This window comes from Neofelis nebulosa, chromosome 7 (assembly GCF_028018385.1).
Source record: "Neofelis nebulosa isolate mNeoNeb1 chromosome 7, mNeoNeb1.pri, whole genome shotgun sequence".
NCBI classification, from domain to species: domain Eukaryota; kingdom Metazoa; phylum Chordata; class Mammalia; order Carnivora; family Felidae; genus Neofelis; species Neofelis nebulosa.
This window is the reverse complement of record NC_080788.1, coordinates 142,792,842-142,805,118: the sequence shown is the minus strand read 5'-3', so window position 1 is coordinate 142,805,118 and position 12,277 is coordinate 142,792,842. Positions and strand designations below refer to the sequence as shown.

Here is a 12,277-nt window from a genome sequence, read left to right as displayed (position 1 = left end):
ATAAATTATTGTTAACATTTTTTAAGAACCGTGGGCACACTTAATTCTCTTAGTTGGCACACGCACCCTGAGATTAAGGCTTTTAGAAACTGCCGATGGGGCGGTGACTGGCATCCCCCGAGAGAGGCCCTACCTTCTGCACTTTGCAGGCACTGAAAGCAACATTTGCGCGCCTCGGGTGAGGGTGAGGGGTCGGGATGAGTCACGCGGGTCAGCGCCCCTCGAGGGCGGCCGCCCTCCCCGAGCGTGGAGTGAAGGGCTCTCAGTTGCTGAGGGCAGGTGCCCAGGCAGGGCGACTAATGCTTCTGCCTTTGTCAGTTCCAGTGTGTTTGCGCTGCATTTTACCGAGCCGCCCGTCTCTGCCCAGCTCCTGGCTTTTCTCCGCGTATTCTGCATGACTGAAGGTAAATCATTTCAGGAGGAAAAAAAAAAAAAAAGAAGTTGACTTTTTAAAAAATGCATAAAGTGTAAAGCATAGTGATGCAGATTCAAGATAAAATTGTTTAAAACTAGAGCGCTTTCTCGGGGGAGGGGGGAGGGCAACATTGGAGAAAGAAGTTGATCCGTTTTACCCTGGAAGTGTTTTATTAAGTCCTTGATGTGTTGTCAATATTCATTTGTAATAAACAACTAATTCTCTACTGCACTGGAAGAAAAAACATCTGGGATCCTGTAACTGCATCAGAATTCTGTGTTTGCGGAGGGGAGTTTTTGATGTGCTCGTTCCGCAGACAGCCGTATTCCCCGCACAGTGCATGGACCTGGGAGTCCCCCCGAAGTCGTGTGGTCAGCGTGGCATTCGTGGGCCACGGGACCTCCCTGGCTGGCCGACTCTGCTTTTGAGATGCGAGATTGCTGGCAGGCTTCCTAACGTCAGGCGTCCTGTCAGGTTAACACTGGAGACGACCCTGTTTGCATCACAAAATGTTCTTGTCCGCAGCCTCTCCCTTCAGGCAGAGAAAGAGTTAAATGCCCGTATTCAGCATCTACTCTTATGTTTGCTTAAGCTCAGACTTTTGGCCTTTCTTATCCTGACTGATTGTGCTTGCGTTTTTGTGTTTGGTCTGAAAATGTCCCCCCACCCCCACCCCAGTAGGCCCAATCCCATAGTCCTAAGGCTTCGCTTTTACTGTTTTTGTGTGTTTTGTTTTTAGTTTTTATTTAAATTCCAGTTAGTTAACCAGCGGTTTAATACTAGTTAAGGGTGTAGAATGCAGTGATTCATCATGTACGTGCAACACCCAGGGCTCATCCCAACAAGTGCCTTCCTCAGTGCCCATCCCCCCATTTAGCCCACCCCCGCCCCCCACCTCCTCTCCAGCAACCCTGTTAGTTCTCTATTGTTAAGAGTCTGTTTTCTGGTCCCCCCCCCCCCCCCCCCGCCACACACACTTTTTCCCCTTTGTGGTGTTGTTGTTTAATTCCACATATGAGTGAGATCATAGGATATTTGCCTTTCTCTGACTGACTTCACTTAGCATAATACATTCTAGTTCCATCCACATCATTGCAAATGCCAGGATTTCATTCTTTCTTGTGGCTGAGTAATATCCTAATATATATATATACACCACATCTTTATCCATTCATCGGTCGATGGGCTTTTGGGCTGCCTCCATAATTTGCCTATTGTTGGTAGTGCTGCTATAAACCTCAGGGTGTATGTATCCCTTTGAAGTCGTGTTTTTAATTTCTTTTTAATGTTTGTTTATTTATTTTTGAGAGAGAGAGAGAGAGAGTGTGTGTGTGTGTGCGTGAGCAAGAGAGAGAGAATCCCAGGCAGGCTCCATGCTCCGTGCAGAGCCCGACATGGGGCTTGAACTCATGACCGACTGTGAGATGATGACCTGAGCCAAAATCAAGAGTTGGACGCTCAGCTGACTGAGCCATCCAGGTGCCCCTGTATTTTTGTATTCTTTGGATAGATACCTAGTAGTGCAATTGATGGATCATCGGGTACATCTATTTTTTGTTTCTTGAGGAACCTCTGTACTGGCCTCCAGAGTGGCTGCACCAATTTGCATTCCCACCAACAGTGCGTGAGAATTCCCCTTTCTCTGCAGCCTCACCGACACCTGTTATTTCCTGTGTTGTTGATTTTAGCCATTTCGACAGGCGCGAGGTGATCTCTCATTGTAGTTTTGATATTTATTTCTCTGATGATGAGCGATGTTGAGCAACTTTTTATGTGTCTGTTGGCCACCTGGATGTCTTCTTTGGAGAAATGTCTGTTCATGTTCTCTACCCATTTCTTAATCGGATCGTTTGTTTTTTGCACATTGAGTTTTTTAAGTTCTTTATAGATTTTGGATACTGACCCTTATCAGATATATCATTTGCAAATATCTTCTCCCATTCCATAGGTTGCTTTTTAGCTTTGTTGATGGTTTCCTTTGCTGTGCAGAAGCTTTTTATTTTTATGAATTCTCAATAGTTTATTTTTGCTTTTATTTCCCTTGCCTCAGCAGACATATCTAGTAAGAAGTTGCCATGGCCAGTGTCAAAGAGGTTACTGCTTGTGTTCTCTCCGATTTTAATGATTTCAGGTCTCCCAGTTAGGGCTTTCATCCGTTTTGAACTTATTTTTGTGTATGGTGTAAGAACATGGTCCAGGTTCATTCTTCGGCATGTTGCTGTCCGGTTTTCCCAACACCATTGGTTGAAGAGACTGTTTTTCTCCCATGGATATCCTTTCCTGCTTTGTCAAAGACTAATTGACCATATAGTTATGGATTCATTTCTGGGTTTTCTAGTCTATTCCGTGGATCTATGTATCTGTATTTGTGTGAGTACCATACTGTTTTGATCAATACAGCTTTGTAATATAACTTGAAGTCCAGAATTGTGATGCTTACAGCTTTGTTTTTCTTTTTCCAGATTACTTTGGCTATTTGGGGTCTTTTATGGTTTCATACGAATTTTGGGATTGTTTGTTCTAGTTCTGTGAAAAATGCTGTTGGTATTTTGATAGGGATTGCATTAAATGTGTGGATTGCTTTGGGTAGTATGGACATTTTAACGATATTTATTCTTCCGTGAGCACGGAATGTTTCTCCATTTCTTTGTGTCATCTTCAGTTTCTTTCATCAGTGTTTTATAGTTTTCACAGTACAGACCTTTCACCTCTTTGGTTAGGTTTATTCCTAAGTATCTTATTGTTTTTGGTGCAGTTGTGAATGGGGTGAATCCCTCAATTTCTCACCGTGCTGCTTCATTATTGGAGTATCAAAATCCATCTGATTTCTGCACATTGATTTTGTATCCTGCAACTTAACTGAATTCGTGCATCAGTTCTAATAGTTTTTAGTGGAGTCTTTTGGGTTTTCTGTATATAGTATCCTGTCATCTGAAAATAGTGAAAGCTTTACTTCTTCTTTGCTGATTTGGATGCCTTTTATTTCTTTTTGTTGTCTGATTGCTGAGGCTAGCGCTTCTAGTCTTCTGTGGAAGAGCAGTGGCGAGAGTGGACATCCATGTTGTCTTCCAGACTGCAGAGGAAAAGATCTCAGTTTTTCCCCATTGAGGATGATACTGGCTGTGGGGTTTTCATATATGGACTTTATTGGGTTCCTCTAACCTGCTTTGTTGAGGATTTTTATCCTGAATGGCCATTAGCACTTTGCCAGTGTTTTTCCTGCATCTGTTGAGAGGGTCATGTGGTTCTTCTCCTTTCTTCTAGTAATGCAGTGCATCACGTTATTGATTTGCAAACATGGAACTGCCCCTGCAACCCAGGAATAAATCCCACTTGATCGGGGTGAACTGTTGGATTCGGTTTGCTAGTATTTTATTAAGAATTTTTGCATCCAGTTCATCAGGGATATTGGCCTGTAGTTCTTTTTTTTTTTGTGGTGCCTTTATCTGGTTTAGGTATCAGTAATGCTGGCCTCTGTAATTTGAAAGTTTTCCTTCCTATTGTATTTTTTGAATAGTCTGAGAAAAATAGGTATTAACTCATTACATGTTTGGTAGAATTCGCCTGGGAAGCCGTCTGGCCCTGGACTCTTGTCTGTTGGGAGATTTTTGATTACTGACCCAGTTTCTTTGCTGGTTATGGGTCTGTTCAAATTTTCTATTTCTTTCTGTTTTAGTTTCACTAATCTGTGTGTTTCTAGGAATTTATCCGTTTCTTCCAAATTGCCCACTTTGTTGGCATATAGTTTTTCATGATACTCTTCTTAAGATTGTATTTCTCTTAAGGTGTTGGTTTGTTATTTCTTCTCTCTCTCATTTGTGATTTCACTTACTTGGGTCCTTTCTTTTATTTTGGCTAAGTCTGCCTAGTGGTTTTCAATTTTATTTGTTTTTTCAAACAACCAGCTTCTGGTTTCATTGATCTGTTCTTTTTTCGCTTCTGTATCATTTATTTTTGCTCTACTCTTTCTTATTTCCTTCCCTGAAGTTTCATTTGCAAGTGTGTGTGTGCGTGTGAGTGTGTGTGTATCTGCTGTTGTAAACAACCTCAAATCCCATGCAAAACAGATTGAGTAGGAAGAAGTGAGTGAGAGAGTTAGCACCTAACTGAACAAACAAACAAGCATTCCTCTGAAGAAGGCTGTTCGGGCACTGGGGAGAGGGCAGTCTGGTCCGCAGAGGTGAATTGTGGCCCGCGGTGGTGGGGTCTGCTGGGCTCTGCTGTCCTCGGCCCCCTGTTTTCACGTCTGGATGCCCAGTCCAGGCTTTGACGTCAGGACAGACGTGGAAGAAACTTAGTCCCCAAACAGGTGATTTCGACACCCAACCACAGGACCCAAGGCGGGGTGGGGTGGGGTGGGGGGGGGGTGGATGGAGCTTGTCCCTCAGAAGCGGCCACACTGTCGAAGGCCCAGCTTCCAGCGAGGTTTTCCTTTGGTGGTGGCTCATCAGTCAGTTTAGCGAACACCAGTGAAGGGTTTCCCATGGGCCTGTCCCGTGTACAGTAAAGAGGTATAAAGGTGAAGGTCACCATTCCGATCCCGAGGAGACTTACAACTGAGAAAAATGACAGTGATGCTGATCCCTGTAATGCGTGAGCTCCTGCTGTATGCCAGGCGCCATGCTACGTTCTGTTAGTTGTCGTCAGGCTTGTGAGGTGTAGGGCTTCGCGCTTGACTGACGTGGAAGCTCCGGTTCCAAGGGATTGAGTGACGTGGCCCTGAGCTGGCAGACGGCGGCCCGAGTCAGGACCAGCTCTTCTCCCTGCAGGGCCTGCGCCCCGGGCATCCCACGTGGCTCCCGCTGGCTTGCAGAGAACACGCTCCGTGGAAGAGACACTAGTCCAGGGGTCTGGAGGAACCTGCGGTTGACATGGAGCCAGGCTGAGGAGCGAGGGCACCGGTCGCCGTCGGGGGTGACCTAACGTGACTCCCGTGGTGGCTGGGGGAAGGCACGGAGGCTCTGTCAGGGCTGCGTTCTTTGTTGGCTGCAGGGAAGCGTAGGGAGGAACCTACTCTTGAAGCCTTTGGTCGCGTGGTGACGCTGTTGTGTGTCCCCTCTTGGGGGTGTCCTGTCGCCAGCAGTCCCCAGTCTCTGCTCCTGCCCCTCACTCAGCTTGCCAGCTTGGAGGGCAGAACGTGCGTGCGCTTAGGAACCAATCAAAACTGGCGACCTGAGGACTGGGGGGAGCTTCCGAAAAGAAACGTCTACCACCAAGGAAACGCGTCTTAAACGGTCAGCACTTTACCCAAAATATAAACTGGAGGATCCGAAATCTAAAAATCCTGCATTTTCTCATGCCCTTTTGCTAACAAATGCACCTTAATAAATTTCTTTTTTGAACGTTCGATTAACTTCTGTTTTCTTCAAAAAAAAACAAAAAACCAAACTGCTTGAATCATTTTAGGTCCGATGATTCTCTGTAGTTTCTCTTTAGTCAAAGACAACTTGTCATGTCAAGACAATTGTTATATTATCCTTTGAATTCCTCTAACTAATACTAATAAAAGTTCAGTTTGCTGGCAGCAGAAGTTCTCCAATTTGAATTGTAAAGAGTGACAGCTGTGGGGCATTTTGCTCTGAAAGAGATACTGGCTCGTAATTACATAAGAAGTACGGGGATATTTCTTGAGCGTGACTAGGACGGGCATATTTGGGTCTTTTGAAGATAATGTGCCAGGAGATGAAATGCTCAGAGCAGTTGCTGAATTCTTTCCTCCTCTCACATATATTTGAAGGTAATTGAGATGTTCACTTGTGTTTACTTGTAATTTCTATTTAATTCCTGACAAGGGAGGGATCTAGGCACATTTTTCATGAACTAAGGTTTTTATAGTCCATTTTCTTGCTTCTTTCAGCCCGGGGTTTGCGTGTTAGGAGGTAAACAGCTTTGTCAGGCCAGCTACTGGCATGAGCTCCATTCTGACTGACACAGAGAAGGGTCACTGGATTGTTGTCCTATTTAACGCGTTTTTGCTATTTACGTTGTCAACCTAAATGTCGTTTTGACCCCGTGGGTGTGACTGAGCTCACGGTTTGTGAGAAGGGTATCGTCAGCATGAGGGCCGTGTCCCTATAGTTTGTCCTTAAAATGTATCTCGTGAGACTGTGTAAAAGCTCTCGGCGTCCCCCATAAAAACGAGCGACAGTGCCGCCCCAAGGCTTGGTCCGGACTCCAGATCAGGAGGACCCCCCCCCCCCCCCCCACACACACACACACCCCTCCTGAACCTAGCCCTGACTCACCCTGGAGAGCCTAGCACGGCCCGGCCCCCTCCATCAGGGAGAGCTTTCAGCCACAGGAGAACGATGTCATTGGGGAAGATATTTTCCAAGGTGGGTTGCTTGTTAAATGAGAAGCCGAGAAGCCGTGCTGTTTCTTCCCTAACAGATGGCTGTTTGTGTTTCTTGCAGAAGAATTGAAAGAACATTTGCTGGGAGATAACGCTATAGACAGAATCTTCACCTTGGGTAATTCTGAGTATCCCGTTAGCTGGGACAATGAGGTCAAACTTTGGACATTTCTTGAAGATCGAGCCTCGCTTCTTTTAAAAACCTACAAAACAACCATTGAGGTAATTAGATCGAGTAGATGAGGAGTTGAGCTGTGTCATGTTGTTAAGGGTTTCTGATGAGAGATTCCTTCCTAAATGTCAATTACTTTCTTTTTTTTTTTTTAATTTTTTTTTTTTTTTAACGTTTATTTATTTTTGAGACAGAGAGAGACAGAGCATGAACAGGGGAGGGGCAGAGAGAGAGGGAGACAGAGAATCCGAAACAGGCTCCAGGCTCTGAGCTGTCAGCACAGAGCCCGACGTGGGGCTTGAACTCACAGACCGCGAGATCATGACCTGAGCCGAAGTCGGACACTTAACCGACCGAGCCACCCAGGCGCCCCTGTCAATTACTTTCTTTAGCAAGATCATTGGGCATCTGATCTTTGTCACTCAGCTTACTAAGGTTTTTCTACTTACCGTATGTATACCTACCAGAAGAATCGCATTAAAGCACTGTTGATAAGAAGACAGATTTGAAAAATTTTTTCACCACTCTTCTGTCATTCTGAGTTTTCATTTGTGCTTTTAAAGCTGACCTTCGCGTCCCTAATTTCACATTCACCCAACCAGGTGCCAAGCCCCCTGGGCCGTCAGTGCACAGGACAGACACCACCTCCTAAAATCGGCCGAGCTCGCTGTCAGATGTGGTGCAGCAGGCATGAGATTTAGGCTCACCGTTTTCATCTTAGGTCATTTTACCGGGGTGGAATTTAAATACAATAAAATTGGGGCGCCTGGGTGGCTCAGTCGGTTGAGCGTCCGACTTTGGCTCAGGTCATGATCTCGCGGTTCGTGGGTTCGAGCCCTGCGTCGGGCTCTGTGCTGACAGCTGGGAGCCTGGAGCCTGTTTCAGATTCTGTGTCTCCCTCTGCGGCTCATGCTCTGTCTCTCACATTGTCTCAAAAATAAATACATGTTAAAAATCAATAAATAAATACAATAAAATCCACACTTCTAACGTGGACGTTCTGCTAGAAGCCCACAAATCCTGCAGCCACCACCACAGTCAAGTTCCAGAACCTTCTGTCACCCCTAACACCTCCCTCGTGCCCCCATCCCTGGCAGCAACTGATCTGCCTTCTGTCGCCATGCTTTTGCCGATTTAGACTCCTCAGAATTAACCTTGCTCTTTTTCGTTGGCCAGGAAGACAAGGCCTTCTTGAAAAACCACAGCCTTTCTGTGCGCGCAACAATGGCCATCAAGCTGCGCTTAGGAGAAAAGGAGATTTTGGAGAAGGCGGTGAAGAGCACGGCCGCCAACCGGAAGTACTACCGCAAGCAGATGGAGGCGGGGGCCCCGCTGCCCCGGTGCGAGGAGAGCGGCGCGGGGGGCGCCAGGCTGCCCTTGGCCTTGAGGAGCCTGGAGGAGGAGGCCGGCGCGCACGAGGCCCTCACCCTGGCCGAGGCCGTGGGCGGGGCGAAGGCCGTGGAGAACGGGCTCGTGAACGGCGAGAACTCTATCCCCAACGGGACGGGGGCGGAGAAGGAAAATTTAAATCGGGAGGAAAGCCGGAGAGCGGCCGAGGGCACCAAAGAATCTTGTGCAGACGGCACGGAGGGCGCCAGGGAGCAGCAGCCCCGCGGAGGTGCCGTCTGCACCGAGCTGAGCTGAGCGGAAGTTCGTGGACCGTCCAGTCGCGTCGCCGTGCTCCCTTGTTCACGTTTTTTCTTTCCGCAGAGAGGAAAATATGTTTTTGCTGCTTTATATAAAAATGATTTTTTTTTAAGTTATTTAAAAAAAATCTAGCTTCCCTTTTTGATTAAGATAGCCATCTTGCTTCTGGGCAAAACAGGTTGCCGGGCCTCGACGGCAGACCGGGCAAGGGGTGCTTTGGCAGCCCCTGTAGACCCACTGTGGGCACCCGTGTGTTCTTCCCAGGGACGCACGCAGGTCGGCCGTCAGCCGTGCTCTGGCGGGCCTGGCCCCCTGCCAGCCGCGGCTGCAGCCTCTCTGCCCCCTGCCAGCAGGACGGGGTGACGCGTTCCGGGTGCTCAGCACCGGCCGGGCTCCAGGTTTGGCAGCTCGAGGTTCGGGGCGACATCTTTTTTTTTTTCCTAAAATAATGCCCCGGTACTGAAAGAAAGGTTAAGGTGGCAACCTTATTTTTAATAGTTTTAAATGTTGGTGATAATCCTAATTATATAAATACACACACACACACACACACACACACCACACACACAGCCCTAGTGATTTCTAAAGATTTGTTTACCTTTTGTGTTTGGTTTTACCGTATGAAGAACTTGCCCCCTCTCCTTGAATCACCGTAGGACATGCATCCTCCTCCTCATTTTAAATGTTGGCTCTGATTTTAACGTGGTGCGTTTGATTTCCCGCGTCGGTCACGGAGGGTCTGTGGCGGCGGCGGGGCCTCAGCTCTCCGGGGCCGCGTGCACAGCGAGGCGGCTCCCCGGCTCTTCGGTTTTCACAAGCTAGAGATTTTCAAAGCTACACTTTTGAGTAAAAAGCCTTATTAAAAGGAAAACATGATTAATACTTTTGTCTCTTCCTTTCCTTGGAGTGGGACAGGCCCTTTGGACTGAGCTCCGATGCAAACCATCCTGCTTTATCCGCGGAGCTGTTTGGAAGCTGCCCGGTGCCCGATGTCCAGTGCTCTTCTTGTCCCGGGGACCCAGGGTCGCGCGGGAGGCCTGCGAGGGGCTGAGCCGGACACAAGCAAAGGAGCGCTTGAGGTTGTGGGGGAGGTGAAGGCTCAGGCTAGCGTCCCCTGAAGGCCACTGGCTCCCGGGTTACAGGTTGCCAGCCTTCCTCCACTATGGGTTTTCACGCTGTCTCTCTGGGGTCCTGACTATTAAGTTCTTTTGGAAAACGCTGTGTAAATAACCCGGCCGTTTCGGTAAACACTGTTGTGCACAGGTAGTCTTAAGGACATTGTCTGTGTCTCTCCTTGGAGAAGACAGGGCTCTGCAGATAAATTGCTTAATTCCGCACCGAGGATCCGGAGTCTTACAGAGCTCAGGAGGTCGTTGAATGCGAGGGGCAGGTTTCGTCTTTACAGGTGCTTAGCAGCATTCATCAGCGCTGACGCCTAGAACTCTCGTGCGTTGTTGGTACGCACTCAACTCCAGCTTATTAATAAGCACACCTGTGGTGGCGAACTCCCCCATCAGCCTTGCATCTGAGACCCTTTACCAAAAGTATGAAGAGCCTATAAAACGTACCTATTTCCCAAAGAAGCACCGTGGTATTCGAGGCATTTTCTACTCTGGATAGGGAAGTCCCAGGGATTAGAACTTTAATGACTCATTTGTCTGTAGATACATTTTCTCATTGGTTTAAAAGTGAAGTCTAGTATCCAATATCTCCTTGGAAAAATTACATACGGTTCAGATGTAAAGTAGTGTCGTGAGACAGGATAGTTGTCAGAATATTTCCTGGAAAAGATACGAGTCCAGATGGAGCTCACAGAGCCCTGGGTGGAAATCGGGCTTCAAGTTCTGGCCCTCACAGCACGGCTGGTGGGTGTCAGGCCCTTCTCTCCACTTACTTGGAAGGTAATTATCAGAAGTCCCTGCTTCAAGGGGTGCCTGGGGGGCTCAGTCTGTTAAGCGTCTGACTTCAGCCCAGGTCATGATCTCGTGGTTTGTGGGTTTGAGCCCCGTGTCAGGCTGTGAGCTGTCAGCTCAGGACCTGGAGCCTACTTGGGTTTCTGTGTCTCCCTCTCTGCCTCTCTCTCTCAATCTCTCTCTGCCCCTCCCCTGCTCATGCTTTCTCTCTCTCTCTCTCTCTCTCTCTCTCTCTCTCTCTCTCTCTCTGTCTCTCAAATAAACATTAAAAAATTAAAAGTCCCTACTTGAAAATTTGGAGACTGTTCATTCTGTCAGTTAAATCCCCATCAACAGGTCTATTTGTTAAGGTTATCAGACCAAAAAGTGATTATATAAATTAGGCCCCCAATCAAGGACAATCTTTGCCTTTGTGACATAAAAATGGGGCTGGTAAGAACAGAACTTTTCCATGTGGAAAGAAAGATTATCTGTTGAACAACATCGCTGCCCTAAGTTGGGTGGCCTTGCCCTAGAGTGGCCTGGAGACCACAGCACACATTAGTCTCCGTCCTGCCCCATTCCAGCTCAGCAGACACAGTACTGGTCACAAACACTCAGAGCCACATCCTAAGCCTTTGAAAATTGAGGAAAAGTGATTAAATTGGCATTGAAGAACCTTCATTGCCATCTGTCATGAAAATAGACCTTTCTCTCAAATCATTTTAAAGTTTACTTTCTTCTTCATGCTTTTGGATCGGAGGCTGTTCAGGCTAGTCATTGGAAAAATGCCAGCCTTTGCTTCTGTTTCTTAGCTTTGTGTGTTATTTGTGTAAACACTTAGCAATTAGATTTCACCAGCCTAGAAAAACTACCCAGTTTTTCCCACAAACTGGCAATTGATAGGTGACTTCCCCCGATAGTTTCTAGACTGGGCTCACTAAAAGATGTATTTTTTTTTTTTTTTTTTGATAGAGTAAGGCATTAAAAATATTCTCAGGTTAAAAAAAAAAATGTTCTCAGGTTCTCCTTACAGTACACTGGGTTATGCTAAATTAAGGCTTCCTTTAAAAACAGGGAATTAACTTTCTGCAAATCATTCCTTGTTGTATTTTTTGGTGGTTAATATGTATATGTCGGAGTGAGAGAATTAAAAACCAAGAAATAAAAACGAAGAAAGTACCTGTGACTTGAGCTTAGAACTAAAATCGGACTGTCCGTAAGGAAAATGAGGAGTCAGAGTGGTGGCTGATTTGGGGGGTGAGTTTCAGAGAGCCCAGATCTTGAAGTGCTGTAACCATGGCTACGGGAAGACGCTTTTTATGTGATGTATTATGCCATGTTCGTATTATTGATCTGGCAAAATGAGCGTGTTCAGTCGGGTCTAGCTGATGCCCTGAGCCGAGATTTGGGCTCACTCGAATTTGAATGTCAATTTCAGGCAGCTCATTAGGGGTCAGCCTCCTGTTTGAATCCGCAGCCCCTTACATAGTGTATTCCTAAAATTCTCGGTGCAAATTGAGTTTGAGTAACTGCAGTTGTATTCAAATGCACTGGCAAATTTGTTATTTAAATGAAACTGCAGTGCTGGTCCAGGGTGGGAGTTTGGGCTGAGAGGCAGGAGGCCAGAATGTCCACAAGGTCCGGGAGCGTAGGAGGGGTGGGCCCAGTTATGTCTCCGCAGGGGCCCAGCCAGGCCCGCAGGTCGGGAGGCAGACGTCCCCCCAGTGAACCCCGAGCGAGGGAGCACTTTTTAAGCCAGCCGCAGTCTGCAAGGGAGGACTCACGAGCACCGCTCA

At 47.0% G+C, this 12,277-nt stretch overlaps 1 protein-coding gene across 3 annotated transcripts in view; it reads left to right on the top strand.

Moving 5' to 3' along the window:
- Positions 1 to 9,468, top strand: part of SETD3 (SET domain containing 3, actin N3(tau)-histidine methyltransferase) — an 81,295-nt gene extending 71,827 nt beyond the window's left edge. The window contains exons 11-13 of one of the 3 annotated variants that reach the window (XM_058740269.1): positions 319 to 404; positions 6,829 to 6,989; positions 8,116 to 9,468. In XM_058740269.1, the coding sequence (XP_058596252.1) occupies positions 319 to 404; positions 6,829 to 6,989; positions 8,116 to 8,583 (715 nt within the window). In that variant the 3' untranslated portion in view covers positions 8,584 to 9,468. Of the gene's footprint in view, positions 1 to 318; positions 405 to 6,828; positions 6,990 to 8,115 lie in introns of those variants that run through there. The other 2 variants (XR_009264768.1, XM_058740270.1) reach the window with 2 other exon arrangements.
- Positions 9,469 to 12,277: the final 2,809 nt, after the last annotated feature.